This window comes from Oncorhynchus mykiss, chromosome 11 (assembly GCF_057628025.1).
Source record: "Oncorhynchus mykiss isolate SJ-2025 chromosome 11, ASM5762802v1, whole genome shotgun sequence".
NCBI lineage: Eukaryota > Metazoa > Chordata > Actinopteri > Salmoniformes > Salmonidae > Oncorhynchus > Oncorhynchus mykiss.
In genome coordinates this window covers 23,193,148-23,217,910 of record NC_143032.1, presented here as the reverse complement: position 1 = coordinate 23,217,910, position 24,763 = coordinate 23,193,148, and the positions used below count along the sequence as shown (strand labels likewise).

At 42.4% G+C, this 24,763-nt stretch overlaps 1 protein-coding gene across 4 annotated transcripts; it reads right to left on the bottom strand.

Moving 5' to 3' along the window:
- Positions 1-912: 912 nt before the first annotated feature.
- Positions 913-16,674, bottom strand: ptbp2a (polypyrimidine tract binding protein 2a). 4 transcript variants are annotated; one of them, XM_021620521.3, is made up of 13 exons: positions 16,444-16,674; positions 15,453-15,480; positions 14,083-14,149; positions 10,650-10,831; positions 9,907-10,203; positions 9,527-9,637; positions 8,915-9,116; positions 6,748-6,863; positions 4,162-4,195; positions 3,596-3,688; positions 3,110-3,326; positions 2,794-2,871; positions 913-2,566 (listed from the first exon to the last, which is right to left on the bottom strand). In XM_021620521.3, the coding sequence occupies exons 1-13, from the start codon at positions 16,449-16,451 to the stop codon at positions 2,437-2,439; spliced, it is 1,563 nt and encodes a 520-aa protein (XP_021476196.1). In that variant the 5' UTR covers positions 16,452-16,674; the 3' UTR covers positions 913-2,436. The 4 variants fall into 4 exon arrangements, 2 of the variants coding, with proteins under 2 accessions (XP_021476196.1, XP_021476195.1); XM_021620520.3 differs by having other exon boundaries at positions 8,903-9,116; positions 16,444-16,556; XR_016484423.1 differs by lacking the exon at positions 4,162-4,195 and having other exon boundaries at positions 8,903-9,116; positions 16,444-16,556.
- Positions 16,675-24,763: the final 8,089 nt, after the last annotated feature.

Genomic DNA, 24,763 nt, shown 5'->3' with positions numbered 1-24,763 from the left:
GATGCATTGGGGCTAGACGAGCTATTGATTCGGTCTGGGTCGTCCGCCTGCTGATTTATCATGTATTTTGTGTTTATAAAGGTAGATGGAGAACACAAGCGCTTTCATTTAAGTGTGCAAAATAACAGCAGCGTGGACTGGGAGTACCGGTATGGTGGTAGTCAATCTAGGACTAGGCCATGATGAATCACACCGGCCCCGCGTTTCAACTCCAGAGCGGGGCTGGAGAATCGTCTTCATCAGACAGTCACAGACAGGGCGTCCATCATTGTACAGCCCATGCCGATGAACTGACTCAATAACGGCACTGCAAATACAGCAGCCACTGGTCAAGTACAGAAATGCGTTGAGACTATAATAAACAGACTGCCATAGACTAGACATTAAAACATTTAATGACCAGAAACATGAGTTATTGGTCAATGGATGTTAGACATGCTTTCCCCCCCTATGGCCTCAGAATGGAATGATATTACCCAGATTACTCCAGATGGTAGTAACTGACACAGTATACCCACACACAGTATGTTAGTTGGTCTAGATAAAATGGTGGCATTGGATTAGTGCGATATGCAGCGGATTCCAGTGGTTATGAGCATTTAGTGACAGATGCCCTTATAGAGCAGAAAGAGAAGACTATATATGGATTTTAAGAAGTGTGTCCCAGAGACTGTTTAGTGTATTCGATCTTCAGGAAGAGGAGACCGAACAAGTTCATAACCAGAGGGTTTAATCTGCCAGAAGCAAACTTCAAATTGTTCATTTATTTTGTTCAGATAATTGAATTACCCACTTGTTTTGGTGCCTTTCCTTTCCCACCCTGGGACAGAATATACCTGATATCAGAAACCTAGTGAGGTGAGACCGGAGAAGAAAGATGAGCAAGCTGTAGACAGAGACAGAAGAGGTGTATACAGAGCTACAGAAGAGTTTATTGAGCATGCTACACAGGTAAAGTAAAGTACACACAAGAGAGAAGATAAAAAGTGGAGAAAAAAATATCTCAAAACAACTAAGTCAGACCAAATATCCCAATTTGTTAGAAAATTATTTTAATTGTGCCGCTTCCAAACTATATCTGAATATTACATTTCTAGAGCTGTAAAAATGTAACTGATAGAAAATATACATGACTTATCTTGAAAAACAATCTCGTTTTCTAGGAAGTTGAGGTTGTGGGATTCTTCAAACTATTGTGGGTATTACATGTAGATCAGCTTAAAATAACCATAGAAGGAATGAAGGTTGTTGATTCTGAATCAGGTCGTGTATCTTATTTGTTCAGATATACAAAATATATCAGCGGTTCACTAAAATATTGTTCCTTTCCTTGGCGATGAGATGTAAATTAAAACTAAAAACAAAAAAGGCACATACACTTTGGTCCCAACCCTCATCAGTAAACTGCAACACGTTGACGTCACTACAGATACTCTTCTAAAACGCATGCAACAGCAGATTTCGTAACACTTTATTTGAACTGTACTTCATAATAATCGCCATGACATTCGTTTCATCACCTGTAGGACAATGACAGTTATGAAGTACAGTTCAAATGAATAAAGTACTACCAACTTTTAATTCCAATAACTAGACCAGGCAGTACATGCTTAGGAAACCACTCAACTTCTACCCATGTACACCCCCCCCCAAAAAAACCTAACACCTAAAGAACAGCAACATGGACTATTTTAGTAAATGGATGACCTGTGGAATCAAACAGTTAAAATAATCATACAGATGGAAACTCAAGCATGGTGGTCCAAGTTAGCACAAAAAAAACAGATGTAAAAAGTCTGATTCAACTTCAATCTCATATGGTTCCCCACTCCACAACTAGTGACTTTAACAAAATAAAATCTAGCACAAACTCAACACCTACAACAAAAAAGGGGACGTTTTTTGGGGTGGCGGCAGTTCAAACTGCACAGACACATGGGAGAACAGAAATCATGTTTTGAACTAATCTTACACATCAAAATGAATGTGCCTCAAAATCTGACTGCAGGGATTCGTGTAAATATTTAAATGTAAAAAGAGTTGATATTGTCAGGTAAGGCACATATCTTATATAACTAATCATAAAGAGACACCAAAGTCCATTCATCCACCCTTCATAAGAAGATGGAAAAAGAAAATGGTTTGCCTATCATACAAATGGAATATGGGACTTACACAGGGGTCAGGTGAAGGGGGTAAAACACCCTCAAAAACATACAAGTACAACAATTTTTTTTTTTTTAATACACATTTTAGTTTCTGGTTCTCTGAAGGAATGACTGATAACACGTAGAAAGACAAAAATAGAAAGAACTACAATGAGGTCAAAATGTGGTCCCCCCCCGTCTGGAAAGAGTGAACCGGATAAACGAACGGCAGCCAAAGGCCATTTGGAAACAGAAAGCGATGGATATTGTGGAGGATCATTATGCTGGTTTAGATGGAGGATTTGGAGAAGGACACTCTCAGGTGGTGGTTGTCACCCATGTTGTAGTTGTGGAGGTCGATCAGACCCTGGATGGCCTCTTCCACCGTCGACATCTGGAGCAGCGCCATTTTGTGATCCCTGGGAAGAAGACAAGATGGTTTATTTGTCCCACTGTTACATCAGAATTTATATTATTCTCTGATCTCAAAAAGCCCACACAAACATGCACATATTTGAGTTACACAGGGTCAGTCAGTGTAGCACCCTGGAGCTAGCCACAGAGCTAAAGAAATGAATTCACAACCAAATCAAGAACTGTAGCGCAGTTACATTATTATAGCGGTAAAGAAAAATAAAATACTTACTGGAAAAACTTGAATGCGTTCACAGTGCCCCCGGCATTGGAGAACAGTAGTCTCAGGTCTTCTTCAGTTACGTCCGTTCTGTCGAAACAAGTGAACTTAGCATTCCAACAAAAGACAGCCAACCCAGACCATAGGGTTCCCTTTACTTTCTTTCCAGGTATAGACGTTTCCCTTAGTCAGCACAGACCTGGGATCAGATTACCCTCCCCAAATACCGTTGAGTGAGAAACCGCAAAACTGACCTTGGATCAGGGGCTACACTGACAGACACAGGATCTGCTGAGTGTCTAGTCTAGGGGCCATGACATAGACTTACGGGATGTTGGAGAGGTGAAGGGTGGTGGAGGGAGGGAAGATGTTCTGAAAGTTCTTGGAGCCGGGCTTCTTGAAGCGGTGCAGGGGGGAGTTGGTGAAGTCCTTGGTAAGGCCCTGGTCATCCAGTCCATCCCTGGGCAGCTGCACTGAGGTGTGCTTGGACAGAGCCACCCTGATGACCTTCCCATACATCTTCTGACCGTTCAGGTGACTCATCGCTGGAAGCAGATTGGATTTGTATTAAGTGTGTATGGTTTGTTTTATCCAGCTGTAATGTTCCCGAAAAAACAAATGCCCTTGTGAGGATGTTTATCCTATCCAATTTTAGTTCATTTAACATTTATTTATCCAGGTTACATCAAGAAAATAAAACAAATATTCTTATTTGCCACTTGAGAACATGGGAAACTGAATAATATTTAAAATCCTTTTAAGTCAGCCGGTTAACATGGGAGTTGACAGTTGGGGAAATGGAGGAGAATCTTACCTAGCTGGGCCTGACTGGCATCGGCCATCTGTATCAGAGCACTGTCCTTCTTATTGTAAAGAATCTTCACCCTCTGGGTGTCCCCATAGACCCCTGTGTTAAAGCCATGAGCAGACGAGAGGAGGGCGAGGAGGAAGAGGAGACAGTGAGGAAAACAGTTAGCGCTGGAGATAGAGGGAAGGTTAAGGCAAGACAGAGAGAGAAAGAGGCTAGATAGAGACAGTAGGCTTGAGATCATTCATCAGAATTAAATGGAGGCGTGTGTCTGTAAAGGTCAGACAGAGGAAACCCTCAAATAGAGAAGTTAACAAGCTCTGTGAGATGTTTAGCCAATCAAACTACAGTACATGCCAAATCAATTTAGCATGCATTTGAACAAATCTATGGATGGATCAATTTCAATAGCCGAAACGAGAGATTGAGATAACCAAACCAATGTGGCAGAATAACCTATTCCTAAAAACTACAATCCAAACCAGTTACAGTGTAAGGAAATAAAATAAAATGTCTCTTAACAGAAATAAGCAACAACAAAAGCGAGTGGTAGAGAGCTAACAATAACATACCGAAGAGAGTAAACAGACTTTGGGGCGTAACCATCTTTAGAAGGAGAGAAGAGCAAGCAGCGGAAGACAGGTAGAGAGGTAGAAGAGTCGGAGCGGAGGTAGAGAGCGTAGCGGAGATGGACAGATCATCCATAACGGAGGAGGGTGGTTTCCCGTAGAATGGTGAAGGTGGTCATGGAGTATGGTTCAGTTAATTTGGGAATACGGTTGGTCCAGGGGAACGGGTTGGTTTTGTTCAAGCACCAATCATGAACAGTGGGGTTACAGTGATGGATGAAGCAAGGGGAATAGATGGGGGGGTGGGGGGGAGAGAGAGAAGTGGGAGGGAGGAGCAAATGCAAATATTAAAACAAAGTGAGGGAGGGGGACAAAAATAAACACAGGTCAGTACACTGGAAATGCAGGAGTTTGGTCAGAAAATGGCCGGTTCATGTACTTAGAACTAAACAAGCAAATAAATTGTGCCAAATGTAATCACCCCCTGGACAAACATGGGCAAGGTACATTCAATGTCAAATCATAATCATAGGAGTAATAGCCTCGCAATGAAGAAACAAAAGGACATGCAGTAGGCTAAAGCTTGAAGTTCAGGGCCCAGTTTTTCAAAAAGGTATCTATCCGGATAGGATTAAATAGAACGGAAGTTCCCATTCAAGTCAATAATTGGTCTGTTCTATTTCTATGCATTTAATCCTATCCGACAGGCAAAATCCAGATGGATAGCTTTTTTAAAACGGGGCCAAGGAGATTAACTGAAATGTGTTAAAGGGTATGAAGTGAATCAAATTTGTCCAAAGACCATGCACTCAAATGTTGAGACAAGACATAAAACCACCTGAGTTATGGCATTCAACGATCATGTTTGGGCCCACAGACCAGTACCAGTCAAAAGTCTGGACATAGCAACTCAAAGGGTTTTCCTATGTTCTCCATTGTAGAATAATAGCAAACCAAAAAGAAGTGTTAAAAGAAAAACTAAATATATTTAATATTTTTCAAAGTAGCCACCCTTGGCATTCTCTCAACCAGCGTCATGCGGTAGTCAACTGGAAAGCATTTCAATTAACAGGCGTGCCAGTTAATTTGTGGAATTTCTTCCTTCTTAATGCGTTTGAGCCAATCACTTGTGTTGTAACAAAGTAGGGGTGGTATAGAGAAGATTGAGAAGATAGAAGTATTTGGTAAAAATTAGCAAAGAAAAACAGTCTCTTGACTTTAAGACATGGTCAGCCAAATCGAAAAAAATTCAAGACTTTTAAAAGTGCAGTCGCAAAAACCATCAAGCACTATGATGAAACTGGCTCTCATGAGGACTTGCTTCAGAGTTCAAGTAACAGACACATCTCAACATCAACTGTTCGGAGGAGTGAGTGAATCAAGCCTTCATGGTCGAATTGCTGCAAAGAAACCACTACCAAAGGACACCAATAAAAAGAGATTTGCTTGGGCCAAGAAACACATGCAATGGACATTAGACGGGTAGAAATTGGTCCAAATTTGAGATATTTTGTTCTAACCACCGTGTTTTTGGGAGACGCAGAGGATGTGAACGGATGCTCTCCGCATGTAGTTCCCATCGTGAAGCATGGAGGAGGTGGTGTGATGGTGTGAGGATGCTTTATTTAGAATTCAAGGCACACTTAACCAGCATGGCGACCACAGCATTCTGCAGCAATTCACATTCCATCTGGTTTGCGCTTAGTGGGACAATCATTTGTTTTTCAACAGGACAATGACCCAACACACACCTCGAGGCTGTGTAAGAGCTATTTGACAGGGGAGAGTGATGGGGTGCTGCATCAGATGACCTGGCCTCCACAATCACCCAACCTCATCCCAATTGGATTGTTTGAGATGAGTTGGACCACAGAGTGAAGGAAAAGCAGCCAACAAGTGCTCAGCGTATGCGGGAACTCCAATACTGCTGGAAAAGCATTCCTCATTAAGCTGGTTGAGAGAATGCCACGAGTGTGCAGAGCTGTCATCAAGGCAAAGGGTGGTTTGTTTAACACTTTAGTTACTACATGATTCCATACGTGTCATTTCATAGTTTATGTCTTCACTATTATTCTACAATGTAGAAAACAGTAAAAAAAAAAAAAAAAAAATCCAAACTTTTGACTGGTACTGTACATGTTGAGAGTGTGGGAAGTAATAACAGAGTCATAGTATCTGAAATATAAGGTCCTCTCCATAGAGATTTCATACAAGACAGGCAGACAGAGAGATCAAGTTAGGAGATGAGAGCAGAGAGGAAAGAGATGGTTACGTTTTTTCAGTATGGCAAAATGAGAAAGGAGAGAAGAGCAGTGAGAGTGATTCAGACAATACAAAGTCATCATATGATCTTTCATATGAGCCAGAGAGGAAAGCTTAGAGAAAACTAGTCGTCGTCCCCCCCCCCCCCATCTTTGAAGAGAGCGAGAGGGGCTCAGTCTGCACTGGCAGACTTGGACATCATGGAGAGGCAGAGAGAGCGAGAGAGAAAGAGGGAAAGAGAACAATAGAAACCAGAGCATGTGTGTTAGGCATGTGAGAGGGGTTAGGTCCATGTCTGGATGGGAAGGTAGGTAGAACAGTACTGACCTCTTCATTGAGGTTGGAGGCCAGGAGCACGCCGCTGGAGCCAGAGTGACCAGACAGAGCCACCCTCCCTGCAGCAGCCGCCGCCGCCGCTGCAGCATTCAGCGGGCTCAGCGCACCTGGAGAGAGGTCAGAGGTTAGAGCAGGGGTCCCTGCTGTCCTTAGAGTACCAGAGAAAGTAGCGCACCGTTCTGTCAATATAGCTGGTCAAATAATGGTCCATAAACAACTCAAAAGGGGGGCCCCGTAAAATCGGATTTTTTCAAGAAATATTTCATATCCTCCCAAATTATGTTCCCAGTTGTGTCTTGGTCTTAGATTTGTTTTTCACTCTCAAAATTAAAATTGTTCCTAGAGAAACAACGAAATTGAATGTTCTGCGTCCATGTCAACTGTTAAATCACACCAGGAAATGTTTTCTCAGGGTCTGGAAGAAAACAGTACCAGTCAAAAGTTTGGACAAACATACTCATTCAAGGGTTTTTCATTATTTTGACTATTTTCTACATTGTATAATAATAGTGAAGACATCAGAACTATGAAATAACACATATGGAATCATGTAACCAAAAAAAAAAAAAAGTGTTAAATCAAAATAGATTTAATATTTGAGATTCTTCAAAGTAGCCACCATTTGCCTTGACAGCTTTGCACGCTCGTGGCATTCTCTCAACCAGCTTTCCAAGGCCTCGAAGGAGTTCCCACATATGCTGAGTAGATGTCCAAACTTGACTGGTACTGTATTTTTTGTGCAATTTCCCTTTAATAGCGCATCTGGTCCTTTAATTACGTATCTAGCGAGTGAGGAATGTGCCCGACGTGCATGCATAGTGATGGTTCCGCATTGCCGCTGCCCATTTCATGGCAAAGTTTGCAAATAACAAAGTTATGGATACAAATGATATACTTACTCATGATATACTGCTGCCAGGTAAGCCTGCTTTGCAGTTAACGGTTAATTGAGGAGATTGAGGGAAAAAATTCTGTCAACCCACAAGACAGGTATCACATCAACTGGCTTCACGCACCACACAGACGGGCAATATTACAGATAGCTTAAGCTTTTTAAGCCAATAGTGGCTAACACTAACTATGGTGGGATAATGTCAATGATGCGTTGATTAGATAGTAGCTGGGAGCTTGAGGTGTCTGATTAGTTTACGACAGTTTGCGGTGGGAACATGTGAATTGCATGGCAAGCTACTCATAGGTGGGCTGCGAGCTACTGTTAGTTCGCGGCCGACCTTTGGAGATAACTGGGTTAGAGGGATCAGGACTTAGACCCAACAAGACCCCGAGGGCGCATTTGGCTCACCCAGGGCCCAGTGTGGGTGGAGATTTCACTTTAGGACCAATGGAATGGTCTATGATGTGCAAACCCCACCCACCCAGAACCCCGGTTGTGGTAAAACAAAATGTACTTTCCCTGGCAGACAGGCACAGCAAGAGTGATTCCACCTGACACTGGACATTAGGCGTGGGCAATATTCCGTACATTTTTCGAAATACAGGCGTCCCAGATGTGTAACTCAGTTGGTAGAGCATGTCGCTTGCCATGCCAGGGTTGCGGGTTCATTTCCCATGGGGGATCAGTTCGAAAATGTAAATGTTTGATTTACAATGCTAGCTATACCACTGCTTATAATGCCACTGTGGGCTCCCGAGTGGCACAGCGGTCTAAAGGACTGACTTGCCTAGTTAAATACACTTCTTTTTATTCTAACTAAGAAATAGAAAATGTGTCAAATAAATGACATCCAGCTCAGGTCTCAGGCTATGCATTTGGTTTGCTAACTTGCTAGCTAAGTGGATAAATATCAAGATCAAGCTTCGGTACAGCATAGACATTCAATCCCCTACCGGATCAAGATCCCTGTTGCCTAAATTGTTTTGTGCTAAAAATTAAACAGCACCCCTTTTGTGCAATTCCGGCAATAGCGTATACAGAACATTTGGATACTGCCCCACCCTACTGGACATAGGAGAAGGATGAAATTGACAGACATGAGCAGAGATAGACAAATAGACCCCACAGCACCAGAGATACAGAAAGCAGAGCTAGTCCCTAAACCAGTGTTGAGCATCCAACACCTCCCAACCCCAAGAGCCCCAAAAGAAGACATTAAGAGGAAAGAGAAAGGAAAAGAGAGGGATCTACCTGGGATCTTACCAAGCAGAGAGTTGGAGTCCTTGCCTTGAAAGGCAGCAGCCATGTTGGGGTCCATGGCAGGCTGTCCATCCCCGGCGGGGAGCTCTGGCCGGGTGTAGTCACGGCTCTTGTCGTTGTTGTACTTGACATTCAGGTTGACCAGCTTGGAGTAATCGATGCGGAGCGTACAGCACGAGTTGTAGATGTTCTGACCATCCAGGGCCTGAGTAAGAATGGAAACAAGTTTCAGGTTTATTTGCACGTGGAAACCTTACTCAGCAGTGCTCTCACAATAGAAACAGCGAGAGAAGTGTACAAATACACCAACGAGTAATGAAATTGTACAACTCAGTTAATTTCACGGTCCCTTGTGGCCCAGTTGGTAGTGCATGGCGCTTACAACACCAGGGTTGGGGGTTTGATTCCCACAGGGGACCAGTACGAAAATGTATACACTCACTAAAGTAAGTCGTTCTGGATAAGAGCGCATGTCGAATTACTAAAACGTCATTATGAACTCTTGAGGTGCTATGAGAGGTCTGCACGAGGTATCACAGTCGCTCTTACTCTGTGGTTCTTAGAAAAACGCTCTATCATACCCATGTATTTATTATCATCTCTAGGACTACTCACAATTTTGGCTTGCTGTGCGGTAGATGGGTCGTTGAACTGCAGCAGGGCCTGGAACTGATTGTTCTTAGTGAATGTGATTATCTTCATGACCGTGCCGAACTTTGAGAAGATCTAACAGATGGAAAAAACAGGAAATGTGTTTAAAATACGTCAACAACATAGCTGATGTTTGACTATCAGACATATTAAACCACCATTAAAAAAATAACATTTTACTTTTTTTTTTAAAACCCTAAAAACTCCCTAATTTCCACAACGAGATTAGGGCAGACGAAAAAAATGTACAATGTACAAAAAAAAATGGAGCATACCCACAAGAAAATGTATATTGCATTCATAAACCTGCTCTCCGACACAAAAATGTGAAGTTGTGAGGGTACCTGCTGCAGCACATCCAGAGTGACAGGGTAGAACATGTTGTCAATGATTATTCTGAGCACAGGGCTGGATGCAGCTGTTAGAGCCAGATCTGAACCCGATGTAGGGGTACCGCCTCCTTGGACCGCTGACACCGCCTGCAGGACCGCCTGGGCCCGCTGGTTTCCGGCGTCCGTTTTGAGTTCTTTGTGGTTGGAGTACTGGATGAATACGGGGACATTACGAACATGCGGTGTCACAGTAGAGTAGTAGTTGACCATAGTAATTGCCGCTTCCTCTGTCCCCAGCTCCAAGAAAGCCTGAGGACCAATGGACAAAAAGAGAAATTAGAGTTCTGTTGGGATAGATACCCAATGTCATTCTATGGAGTCTTATGATACAGAAATTATAGTTATATAAAATTAATCTAAACTTTATCATTTCTGTATTGTAAGACACTATACAGGGACACAAAGCAAGGAAACTTAACAATTCACTATGAAAACATCAATGTGACCATGACATTCATTTCAGAAAAACACAGCCAATGTTTTCAAATCCTAATGGCAAGTTTGAGATGGAATACCAATGGATTAAAACACAGGCAATTAGGAATCACTCAGACAAAGAGGTCGCACAAGAAAGGAATCTAAGGGGCAAGAGCCAAACATCTCCCACTGACCACTCACCGAAAAATAGACATTTGGCAGGACACGGCAGGGAACAAAATCTAAAATGGCTGCAGAATTGTTCTGGGCCCACTCACCTGGTTTTTTCCCTTCAGAGTCAGGATATTGGTGACCTTCCCGAAAGGTAACCCCAGGGCAATGACCTCCGTTTCTGAAGTTTCGTTGGGCAGTTTTCTGATGTGCAACACACGAGAAGGAGGAGCCTCCATCCTGTCTTCCACTCTCAGTTTTTTACTGTCACTCCCGTTGGACGTACCATCTAGATAGACAATAAAAGTCATATTTTATTCTATCCGTCACAATGTAAATTGGTCTCCTGCTCTGCTCTCAATCTGCCCGCCAGAACGCACACAAACAACTTAAGGCGCACAATGATTGTGGTTGTGATATAGCCTGGAATCGAACCAGGGTCTGTAGTGATTATTACAACTATAGAAGAAAAGACAGAGGTTGGGTGGGGGCCTTGTAAGAATTTGCAGACGAGTAAGTAAACCACTACTACAGTCCAAATTATTGGCCAAAGTGCAATCATTGGAAAACAAATTACGAATGAGACTATACTACCAATTAGACATTAAAAACGGTAATATCTTATGTTTCAAAGAGATGTGGCTGAACGACGACACGGATAACACAAAGCTGGCTAGCTCCTCTGTGCATCGGCAGGACAGAGCAGCTACGTCTAGTAAGACAAGGGTCAGGGGTCTGTGTCTATTTGACAATAACTGCTGGTTCGTGTCTAATATTAAAGAAGCCTTGAGTTATTGCTCGACTAAGGTAGAATACCACCACCACTTTACCTCATTTCTACCTGCATGTCACACGTGCAACCAAAGGAAAGGGGAAAAAAATATATATAACTCTGGACGACCTTTACTCCACACACACAGACACGTAAAGGCTCTCCATTTGGCAAATCTGACCATAATTAAATCCTCCTGATTCCGGCTTACAAGAAAAAACTAAAGCAGGAAGTACCAATGACTCGCTCAACATGGAAGTGATGAGATGACGCGGACACTACAGGAATGTTTTGCTAGCACAGACTGGAATATGTTCCGGGATTCCTCCAATGGCATTGAGGAGTATACCACCTCAGGCATCAGCTTCATCAAAAAGTGTTTGACAACAACGTCGTCCCCACAGTGACGTACGTACATTTCCCAACCAGAAGCCATGGATACAGGCAACATCCACACCGAGCCAAAGGCTAGAGCTACTGTTTTCAAGGAGCGGGACACTAATCCGGACGCGTATACGAAATTCCGCTATGCTCTCAGACAAACCCTTAAACAGGCATAGCGTCAATACAGGACTAAGATTGAATCCTACTACACCGGCTGACACTCGTCAATATTACGTACTAGAAAGGGAAACCCAGCCGCGAGCTGCCAAGTGAAGTGAGCCTACCAGACGAGCTAAATGCCCTTTATGCTCGCTTGGAGGCAAGTAACACTGAAGCATGCACGAGAGCACCAGCTGTTCCAGGCAGCTGTGTGATCACGCTCCCCATATTCGATGTGAGCAAGCCCTTTAAACTGGTCAACGTTCACAAAGCCGCAGGGCCAGACCGATTACCAGGACGTATACTCAAAGCATGCGCGGCCCAACTGGCAAGTGTCTTCACTGACATTTTCAGGTATTACAGACAGACCACCATAAACCCTGGGCCTAAGAAAGCGAAGGTAACCTGCCTAAATGATTACCGCCTGTAGCACTCACGTCGGTAGTCATGGCTCACATCAACACCATCATAATGGAAACCCTAGACGCACTCCAATTCAAATACCGCCCCAACAGATGACTCAGTTTCAATCGCACTCGACACTGCCTTTCCCACCTGGACAAAAGGAACACCCATGTGAGAATGCTGTTCATTGACTCAGCGTTTCTGCATCAACACCACAAAGCCCATAAAGCTCATCACTAAGCTAAGAACCCTGGGACTAAACACCTCCCTCTGCAACTGAATCCTGGACTTCCTGGCAGGCCGTCCCCGGGTGGTAAGGGTAGGCAACAACACGCCTGCCACGCTGATCCTCAACACTGGGACCCCTCAGGGATGCGTGCTTGGTCCTCTCATGTACTCCCTGTTTACCAACAACTGCGTGGCCAAGACTCACACACCATCATTAAGTTTGCTGACAACACAACAGTGATAGGCCTGATGACCGACAACTATGAGACAGCCTATAGGGAGGAGGTCAGAGACCTGGTAGTGTGGTGCCAGGACAACAACCTCTCCCTCAATGTGAGCAAGACAAAGGAGCTGACCGTGGACTATAGGAAAAGGTGGGCCGAACAGGCCCCCATTAACATGGGCGGGGCTGAAGAGGAACAGATTGAGAGTTTCATGTTCCTTGGTGTCCACACCACCAACAAACTATCATGGTCCAAACACACCAAGACAGCCGTGAAGGGGGCACGACAACACCTTTTTCCCCCTCAGCAGACTTAAATGATTGGGCATGGGTCCCCAGATACTCAAAAAGTTCTACAGCGGCACTGTCGAGAGCATCCTGACCGGTTGCATCACCGCCTGGTATGGCAACCGCTCGGCATCTGACCGCAAGGCGCTACAGAGGGCTGTGCGTACAGCACTTCACTGGGGCCACGCTTCCTGACATCCAGGACCTATATACACTAGGCGGTGTCAGAGGAAGGCCCCAAAAAATTGTCAAAGACTCCAGTCACCCAAGTCATACGGCAAGCGGTACCGGATCGCCAAGTCTAGGACCAAAAGGCCCCTTAACAGCTTCTACCCCCAAGCCATAAGACTGCTGAACAATAAATAACATGGCCAAACAAAGTATTTACATTGACGACCCCCCCCCCCTTCACTGCTGCTACTCGCTGTTTATTATCTATGCCTAGTCACTTTACAAATGACCTCGACTAACCTGTACCCCCGCACATTGACTCTGTACCAGTATCCCCTGATACCAGTACCCCCGTTACCGCCTGTTATTATGTAATTTTCTTGATGTGATTTAAAAAAACGTTTTAATTAACTCAATTTCTTGAACTGCATTGCTGGTTAAAGACTTGTAAAGTAAGCATTTCACGTTAAGGTCTACCTGTTGTATTGCATGTGACAATTTTACTCGATGTTGAGGATTTCAAGATATGGATTTGGACCTGCGGAAAAGAAAATTAAAAACAAAGGGAGCAATACAGTAGCTTTCTCAGGCTACTATATTTTCTCTTTAAGGCATTACAGCAATGCTCTGAAGAGATATAGCCTATTGAAATGCACAGCAGGCAGCATCTCTATTCCAATCACATGCAAGCATGCGTGTGCCCACCTACAGGGGCGCACTAGGTTTATCAGATACTGAAACACCTCCCGTGAGGAAGACATCCACTAATACAGCCGTTCAACTTTCAAACATTCATTAATCCTTTCATTTCTTTTAATGCCGGTGGACGCCGATCAAATGACGTATGCAAATTCCATTAAGAGAGGGATGGCAAAGAGGAAAAAGAAAAATTAGGACCACACCAACTTACCACTGATACTGCTCATGTCAGAGCCACTGTTGTAGAGACTGCTTGACAGCAGCTCATCTGATCCTCTCTGGAGAAAGAAAGAAAGGAAACAAAGAGCGAGAAAGAGTGAAAGTGAAATAAAGGCATGGCTCTCCAAGAAGAGACCTTCCATTTGCAGTGAGCAGAGCCCCTGAAAGACCACAATGAAATAAGTCTCTCCCTGGACAGTTTGAGGAAACGGAGGGAGGACATAACACCAAGAATCGCCCCTCATTTAGTTTTTTTTCTAGTGTCGGTCGGTTTAATCTCATGGAGTCTCAAGATATCAGACATGTCATTTCATCTGGAGCTCCCCAGCGCTCCCTGAAGGCTCGGCGCTGTCCTCTGTCCGCTGGGCTGCAGTTGCTGGCTGACGTACTCTGAGCACCGCTAAAACTGACAGATGGGACAGCGAGGCCTGGAGCCATTACAGACCCAACTATAGAATAGGCCCGGGTCTTAGTCTTTTTCTCTTTTGTCTGCGAGTGAATTTGAACGAAATGTTCTTTATCGCCAACATGTTTTATAGATGTGATAAATTAGATATGGAGTGCTCCCGTAGGGCCAGAGTCCACAAATACATTCCAGATAATAAAGTTGTCTTTGACTTAAAATGTGACAACTAGACCTAACTCACACCAGGGCAGGGAATGTTTCTCAAAGCAAAGTTTCTTTTGGACATTAAATATTGATGAAAAACACAGAGGCAAAGCCCAATAATACTATCAAAGGACTGCTTGTTTTTAAGAGTCATTCCTTTAGCAGAAGAGTTAACTTAGTTTTGCACCAAACGGAACTGCGGTTGTTGGACAAACTGTGTTAGGAGGGTACAGGATCAGGATGCATTTATAAAAGAACACATTTCTCACTAAACAGAATGGACATAAGTTGGTCCTATCTAATTACGGTTGTTCTAATATCATAAAAGCTAGAAATTACAATTTGAAATGTAGCCTCATCTTTCTTCCAAATGTAGCCTCATCCAATACCACATGCTCTCTCAACAGTAGGAGGCTACATTTAGGATTCTGTGTGCAGATTCTGACTTGAAAAGCTGTGCCATGTACACAAAGCACTTTAGTTTGTATTAATTGTAGTAAATGGTCGGGTTGCAAATTTGAGTTGTGTCCCCCGTGTAAGGCATCTGCCCACAACGTGTAACATAGGGGTCTAAAACTGGATGGAGGCAAACCTTGACCAAGGTGTTATTCGGGATGTAGTTAGCATAATGTAACAACTAAGCTGGTCAAGAAAAATGAGTTTTGCATTGCCATAGTAAATGAGAGAGAATTTTAGATGTTTCGAAGCATCTATAACCTTTGCCCTAGAGAGGGCACTGGACTGAGGCTTACCTTTACGCCAACTGCAACATCTCCAATACTGAAAAAGAGAGGGAACATACTGATTAGCTAAGCATAATCTTTCCACCATACAGAGCATGCTGCTTATCTAGCCAGCTACAGTTCAACTGGCTAGTTAGTTAACTCGCGGGATGGAGACGGTAGCTAGCCAGCTAATGTCACCTAGTAACAGTAAGGTTATTTGCAGATACTTTCTGTGCAGCACAGTCACCCAACAAGCTAACGTTAGTAAGCTAACGTTCAAGTAGATTCCAGCTTGCATAGGAAGTTAGCTAACACTAGCCAGATAGCTAACGTTACCCATGGTAAGATGCGCAACTTAGCTGGCTAGTGCCATGGCTACCTACAAAAAGAAAACCAAACGTTTCTTTCCACAAGCACATAGTTATAACATATACACGTTGATTATCTGACCACATATAAAAAGGGAAACATGCATGGCAATTCAAGTTAACCAGGATTTATTTTTAGGTAACGTTAAATGGTGTTGACGACTTCTACTTTGAGTTGATAGCCAGCTAACATTAGCCAGATTTCCGATCAACAAAGGATTCAATGAATGATCAACGCACAAGCGAGGACGACACACCCTCGCATGGAATACTATCCAGAGCTAGGTAGCTAACGTTGGACTGTGCAATGTATTATTCAGCTATGTACTACCTAACGTAAGTTAGCTAACATTAGCAGGCTACTAAACAGTTTCGGAAACAAAATATACTTTGTTTACGTAGCTATCGTTAGCTAAATAGGTAACGCTAACTTGCCATCGGTCTCTCCCAGTTCACTGACATGGGTCAGCCAGGAGTTAATTAGCAGCTACCAGTAGCTAACCAAGCTAAGGTAACGCTAGCTAGCTAAAAAAAAAAACCTAGCTAGAATCTGACGTTAGCTACCTTACTTTTAATCAAAGATATATTGCCGCGCATGAAGCATTCATTCAAGAAAAACACAAGCTTCGTAGAAGGCCGATTTTACATACCCGTCCATTGCCAGAAAATCCTTCTAAACAACTCAGTTTTCTGAAATGTTCTCTTGCCAACAACAGAAAACAAAATGGAGGGACTGGAGACCGTGGCGGAAATAGTCGAATAAGGCGGAAATAGTCGAACAAAAAACGTGTTTCGTTTCATGCAGCGTCATGCTTTTTTGTGTTTATTAAAGACGAGAGCATTTTAAGAGATAGTGGTACAACCGTTTTGTATTTAATAGTGGCTTTAAATTTATGCATTACCATTAAGAAGTCATCATCATTTGGCAAACGGAGTGTTCAATACAACAGACATAAGCTTGCCTTGGCCTTGTTGGCTATTATTTGAGGGTGTTTTCCTATAGGCTATCTGTTGTACCATTTATAAATTAATGCACTTTATGTATCTAGCATGTATCTAGCATATATTTATGTATCTTATGTATTTGGACACATTTGCTTATAGTGTATTACATTCAGTCAAAGTATCGGATTTGGTCTCATATCCCTAGCATGCAATGACTACATCAAGCTTGTGACTACAAACTTTTGGATGCATTTGCAGTATCTTTTGGTTGTGTTTCAGATTATGTTGAGCCCAATATGAATGGTAAACAATGTAGGCCTATTGTGTCATTTTGGATTCACTTTTATTTTAAATAAGAATAGAATGTGAATGCTACCATGATTACGGATAATCATGAATGAATAATAATGAGTGACAAAGTTGCAGATGCACAAAGATCATGATCCCAAAACATGCCAACCTCTCATCATAACAGGAAAGGTGGAAGAAAATAGGGGTGGGGGGGAGATTTTCATGCGTAAACTTAAAAAATGTAAAAACATTAAATACACTATAATATACACTACAGGTCAAAAGTTTTAGAACACCTACCCATTCAAGGGGTTTTCTTTATTTTTGCTATTTTCTACATGAGAAATAACTATGAAATAACACATATGGAATCATATAGTAACCAAAAAAAGAATTAAACAAATCAAAATATACTTTATATTTGAGATTCTTCAAATAGCCACCCTTTGTCTAGATGACAGCTTTGCACACTCTTGGCATTCTCTCAACCAGCTTCACCTGGAATGCTATTCCAACAGTCTTGAAGGAGTTCCCACATATGCTGCGCAATTGTTGGCTGCTTTTCCTTCATTCTGCGGTCTAACTCATACCAAACCATCTCAATTTGGTTGAGGTCGGGGGATTGTGGAGGCCAGGTCATCTGATGCATCACTCCATCACTCTCCTTCTTGGTAAAATAGCCCTTACATAGCCTGGAGGTGTGTTGGGTCATTATCCTGTTGAAAAACATATGATGCTGCCACTAAGCCCAAACTAGAATGGATGGCGTATTTCTGCAGAATGCTGTGGTAGCTATGCTGGTTAAGTGTGATGACAGTGTCATCAGCAAAGCACCCCCACACCATATCACCTCCTCCTCCATGCTTTACAGTGGGAAATATACACACAGAGATAATCCGTTCATCCACACCTAGTCTCTCAAAGACACGGCAGTTGGAACCAAAAAACTCACATTTTGGACTCCAGACCAAAGGACCAACTGGTCTAATGTCCGTTGCTCATGTTTCTTGGACCAAGCAAGTCTATTCTTATTATTGGTGTCCTTTAGTAGTGGTTTTTATTTGCAGCAATTTCACCATGAAGGCCTGATTCACGCAGTCTCCTCTGAACAGTTGATGTTGAGATGTGTCTTTTACTTGAACTCTGTGATGCATATATTTGGGCTGCAATTTCTGAGGCTGGTAACTCTAATGAACTTATTCTCTGCAGCAGAGGTAACTCTGGGTTTTCCTTCCTGTGGCGGTCCTCATGAGAGCCAGTTTCATCACAGTACTTGATGGTTTTTGCGACTGCACTTGAAGAAACTTTCAAAGTTATTGAAATGTTCCGAATTGACTGACCTTCATCTCTTAAAGTAATGGTGGACTGTCGTTTCTCTTTGCTTATTTGAGCTTTTCTTGCTATATTATGGACTTGGTCTTTTGCCAAATATCTATACCCCCTACCTTGTCACAACACAAGTGATTGGCTCAAATGCATTAAGAAGGAAATTAATTCCACAAATTAACTTTTAACAAGGCACACCTGTTAATTGAAATGCATTCCTCATGACCTCATGACGCTGGTTGAGAGAATGTCAAGAGTGTGCAGAGCTGTCATCAAGGCGAAGGGTGGCTTTTTGAAGAATCTCAAATATACAATATATTTTGTTTTGTTTAACACTTTTTTGGTTACTACATGATTCCATATGTGTCTTTACTATTATTATACAATGTAGAAAATAGTAAAAATAAAGAAAAACCCTTGATGTGTTCTAAAACTTTTGACTGGTAGTGTAAGTGAATTTGACAAAATACTTATAAATACACCTTCAAATGGATATAGTGCCTTCAGAAAGTATTCACACCCACATTTTGTTGTGTTGCAAAGTGGGATTAAAATGGTTTAATTGATGTTTTTGTGTCAACGATCTACACAATATACTCTGTAATGTCAAATTAGAAGAAAATTCTAACATTTGTACAAAATGTATGAACAATTAAACACTAATACATCCGAGTAGTACAGTGGTCTAAGGCACTGCTCTCGGTGCAAGAGGTGTCACTACAGTGCCTGATTCGAATCCAGGCTGTATCACATCCAGCCGTGATTGGGAGTCCGATAGGGTGGAGCACAGTTGACCCAGCGTGGTCCATGTTAAATTGTAAATTAGAATTTGTTCTTAACTGACTTGCCTAGTTAAATAAAGGTAAAATAAAAAAAATAAAAAGTATTAAACCCCCTGAGTCAATACATGTTAGAATCACCATTGGCAGCCATTACACCTGTGAGTCTTCCTGGGTAAGTCTCTAAGAGCTTTGCACACCTGGATTGTACAATATTTGCAAGTTATTCTTAAAAAAATATTCAAACTCTGTTAAGTTGGTTGTTGATCATTGCTAGACAGACATTTTCAAGCCTTGCCATAGATTTTCTAACCGATTTAAGTCAAAACTGTAACTAGACCACTCAGGAACATTCAATGTCATATTGGTAATAAACTCCAGTCCTTGTGTTTTAGGTTATTGCCCATCTGAAAGGTGAATTTGTCTCCCAGTGTCTGTTGGATTTTGCCTGTGCTTTACTCTATTCTGTTTCTTTTTGTTCTAAAAAAAACTCTATAGTCCTTGCCAATGACATGCAACCCATAACATAAGGCAGCCACCACCATGCTTGAAAATATGAAGAGCGGTACTCAGTGATTTGTTGTGTTGGATTTGCACCAAACATAACACTTTGTATTCAGGAAATATAGTTTGTTTCTTTGCTATATTCTTCGCAGTTTTATTTTAGTTCATTGACCTGCCGCTCCCCCAGTACTCTTTCTCTCTCCCTCTCCCTCTCTCTGTGTGTGTGTGATTGTGTGGGCGGAGACAGGTGTGCTGGAGTCAGAGCAGATCCCCACCAGCTGCAACCTGTTCCATAATCAAGACCTCTACAAATACTCAGCCCTGCCACTTCCACGCTGCCGGATCGTAGTCTCTGTCCATGGTCTAGCCATTTGTTACTATTCAGATCCTGCTGTGCCTGGTTTCCTTGACTGATGCTGTTTTCCTCTCCACTACAGTTCTGCCCACTCTGTCTCTGGTCCCTGTCTCCTGTGCCACATCTTGTCATCCTGCTCCTCTGTCCTGGATTCCCCACTCTACTACCCTCTTGGATTCCCCTCCGGACATGCTTACCCTGTCTCAACCCCTCTCGCTTCAGCCTCCGCTCCTGGTTTCCAGCAACCTGCCCTATCTTCCCCTGACCTGCACTCCATCTCCCCCCTGGGGTTCAATAAATACCTTGGTTTCTTCATCCCAGTCTCCTCGTTGGAGTCTGCTCTTGGTTCCCCTGTTCCACCCAGCGCAACAGGATTACCTGTATCTTTGTAGTGACTGGGTGTTGATAAACCATCCAAAGTGTAATTCACCATGCTCAATAGGATATACCCCCCCCCCCCCCCCCCCCTTAATCTACCAATAAGTGCCCTTCATTGTAAGGCATTGTAAAACCTCCCTAGTTATTGTGGTTGAAACTGTCTGAAATTCACTGCTTGACCAAGGGACCTTAGAAATTATTTTATGTGTGGGCTGCAGTCATAGGAAATCCTGCGAAACACTGTTATTACACACAAAGGGGGTCTATGCAACACATTATTTGACTTGTTAAGCACATTTTTACTCCTGAACTTTTTTAGGCTTGTCATATGAACGAACTGGTTTGAATACTTATTGACTCAAGATATTTCTTTTTTAAATTAGTTTGTAAGAAAATCTAAGATATAATTTCACTTCGACTTTGTGGTATTTTGTGTAGGCTAGTGACAAAAAAATCTAAATGTAAACCATTTCAAATTTAGGCTGTAACACATAGAAATGTGGAAAATGTCAAGGGGTGTGGATAATTTTTCTAGGCACCGTACATAAAGTGCATTCATTTCTAAACAGGGAAACAGGTATGTATGAAAATACCTTCAAAAGGTTCTGTACTGTTGCCTTATATACAACATTTGATCTCACATCCCAAATGCTGGAGTGTAGAGCCAAATTAAAAGTTTAAATAAATAAGTATGGGGAGTGTATATATTTTATCTATTGGCATGTACGCTATTCATAACTAATGATATGCGTAATACACTGTCAGAATGTTTTTAGAAACATGACAGACATATCATTAGGAGTTCTTTGTCATACCAGAGGGAGGGGGTGTACAGAGTTTATGCATATCATTAGTCTTGATAGACATACGTCATGCTACTCTGGCTCTATACAACTTCACGCCCTAGGTGAAATTAATGCCTAACTGCTTATCTGAAAGGACCTGGGATTTAATTAAAAATGACATTTCCCCAAACACTTAGTTTAACTTCCACTGCCTGCCATGTTGAAATTAGCTGATGAGAGCCCTCTGAGCAGAAGGGAAATAAGCAAACTGTCAAACACTCACCAAATCACCACTGTTTATCAGCCAGGCTGTGCTCAGGAAAATAAAAGCTAAACTGACATCCTGCAGACCGCAGTGGGATAAGTCATACTCTTATTAGCAAGGGGGTAGAAACAAACCAGTCTGATGTGATAAAACAAACAATTAGTTTTTGTATAGCAGTGGATTACATTTTTGAGGACGTCTGATAGCTGTTATAGTTGAGAAAAGCTGTACACACAGCAGACATCATTACATTAACTGTTGTTACAAGGCCTTTTGAATGTTCTTGATTGAAGTTGTTGCCAGAAATGCACCCTTTAAGGACAATGAAGTGATGTTAGAATACCGCGTTGATACCGAAGCATTTCAACAGAGATTTAATGTCATCGATCTATGTCATGATAATGTGCAGGATAGTAAAATGTCATCCTGTCTGAATATCCAAATGTTTCTGAGGGGTCAAAGAACCCATTTATTAATCATCATGTGAGAGTGAAGCTCTGTGCTAAAGAGAGTATTTGCTGTCATGTTTTCTGTGACCCTCCAGCTTGACATTTTTATTTCGCTCTTTGTCCTTTGGAGTTTTCACTCAGAATGACAGGGTGTGTTTAGTATGCACTAGACATCCCATTCTGACAGGGCCTCAAACTGAAAGATTTTCACCCTGAGGGGAACACAGAGGCCTACACCAAAACTGGCCCGGTACCTTCCTAACCCAGGTGGCACAGATGCCAGTCTTCCAGAAAAGATCTCAGTCTATTTACAGAAGTCACCTTATCAGAACGTCTATTTGCTTGGAGATGGTTGCTTCAACTTCTTGCCTGTTTTCCTTGAGGGAGCTCCAAAAAGGATATTTTAATTAAACACTGAATTTCCTTTTCTACATAGCATAGCATGTTGCCAGACAAAACACATATGTTTGTACTGCATTTGGAGCATCCAAGTAGCCTGTGACACCGTAGTACTATTTTCCGTGTCAATAGAGAGGCATCGCCCTGGCCATATCGTCATGGCGCCAATACGGACGACCATGACTCTAGGAACTCTAGTAGCATGCTCTCACTCCTGTAGCTAAAATAGCACTGCTTTTGCTAGTGAGAAACCTGTATTGATTTCCAATTTTCTGCATACATGTTCTCTAAGTCCCCCAGGAGTCTGTAAAGCTGTGCCCTGCCATGTCAGTCCAGCTGAAATGAATCAATGTGTTGATAGCCCAGGTATAAACTTCAGTATTCTTCCCTACTCTATTTCCAATTTGTTGCTATATTGGAAACATCTTTCTTGTGCTGTCTGTCTTTGCAGAGGGTATTGCCAGCACTATGTGATATGGTCCTACGTATCTAGGTTACTGGTTAGTTGTACGAAGCTTATTACTGTGCTTTACCTCCAGACAGAAGTTGGCACATAAACTTTACTGATTTCAGACGAGTCGTAGAGAAAAACACAATTGTGTTCGTGAGAGTCTCCCCTTTCCATACTGTAGAGTGTTCAACAGTTTGTAGACCAAACCGTTCGGACGCTACAGATGTTTTTGTGAGAAGACCAATGTTCGGGTCTCGTGGTCTGACAGGTGCGGAAGGCCGACAAATACGCGGATGCGGTGGATTGAGAAGCGGTCCATGCAAAAAACCTGACATCTCTAGCTTAAACTGACGGATTTTGATGGGGATATTTTTATGACGTGACTTAGATTGACGATTGGGTTCTTCAGTAGACTCTTAAGGATTACATTTATTTGACATTTTTATGTAGAGTATTATAGCGGATGTGTGTACAGATTATGTGTTTGATGTTATATGTCTATTAACTCAAATTTAGCTCCTCTGTTCCATATGCTGTTTTGTGAGATAAAAGGTGCCAAATGTGAAAAATATATCTACAGAGATGATTCAAGGCCTTTCAGGGTGTACGGTAGTCCAACCACTAATGGTGCATGGTGTGCTGTCTACGAACGCTTGAGTGCAGCACTCAACCTGTGACTTTAGATGACATGACAAGTAAATTATTTTCCAAAGTCGTATTTGACCCTAAATGGCATACCGTTTTTTAGATGTCCCTGATTATTTTGAAAAGAACAAAGTAGTAGAGACATAAAGCACTTTAGACATGAGGAAGGCAAATACTGAAAACAGACTGAAAAAAAAAGTTGATTCTTTCCTAGTATTTGCTGTATTTTCTCTATTTGCTTTCATTATGGTTTGCTTTGGCGGTGAATAGGGGGTGTCGGGTTGTATTTGACATCGGTCAAATCTAATGAATAGACCATAATGGGACTAACCTCAAGGTCATGTGTGATTAAATATTAACGTAGTGGTGTTGCTGCTGAAACTGTTATGCTGAGTTGAAGGACAACTTCACACACAGACAGCTGCTCGATTTGGTTCTGGGTTTAGGACTCGTATGTTGGACGAGTGGCCGAACCAGGGCGAATGCTCTTTGGTAGCAGACAAGTCAGTCTGAATGCTTCAACAGCTGTCCATGAACGGTTTTGTATGGGAGGCGGACACAAAATAATACATTTTATATAATCTTTGGACTACATTTAAAATTAATTTCAAATATACGGTATATCTAACTTCCAGTTTCATTTGCTGCCCTCAATGCAATCCTTTTTCTGTAACATTTTTTATGACAGTCGTTTGTTATCTGTGTAGCCGTATGCTGAAACGTACAGACAGAGTGAAGAGGGAAATGGAATTGGGTCCATATTTCTAAATTTGATCCAATTTTTTGTAATTCTCCAGCCTCCCTTTTAGAGGCCCATCCCATCCTGTGTCTGCCAGAAGGAGACTATGCCTGGACACTTACAGAGTAATAGAATCATGTTTTCCCCTGATGTGACCCATCGCACAATATTGGCACAGCTGCAGCTCCAGAATGCCTTATGATTATGAAAATGAGGTGAAACCGAGAGCTGCAAGCTGTCTCCTGTCTCCAGTGGCCTATCACCTCTACCGGCACAGACAGACAGACAGAGACACAGCTAAGTGACGATCCAAACTATTAAACCCGGGTCCCGATTGATGCATCATTGTTTTTGTTTACCCCCTCTCCGTCCTGTTGTCATTTTTTATTGTCTTTACAACTCTCACACGATTGTTCCATTTGAGGAAACCACTGATGAGGTGTGTACAAGTTCCGAATGCTGCCTTTCTGCTTCAAATACACTCACATATGGCCCCGGCCGTGACACGTAAACTAAGCAGCAGGTGCATGCATCCTCCTTGATGAAAGATGACTCTTCAGGTATCCCATGTCAGCAGGTGTGCTGTGGTGGGATGTGTCCGTGTGATTCTGGTGAGGGTGGCAGGGTTAAAAAGTAAGGGATCCGTGAGGCGATTAAAT

Excerpts from the sequence above, each read along its gene's own strand:
- ptbp2a (XM_021620520.3), bottom strand. Across the intron at positions 4,196-6,747 it reads CCTCCAACCTCAATGAAGAG|ATGGTTACGCCCCAAAGTCT; the intron begins GTCAGTACTGTT and ends CTCCTTCTAAAG. Across the intron at positions 2,872-3,109 it reads CTTCACCTCTCCAACATCCC|AACGGACGTAACTGAAGAAG; the intron begins GTAAGTCTATGT and ends TTGTTTCGACAG.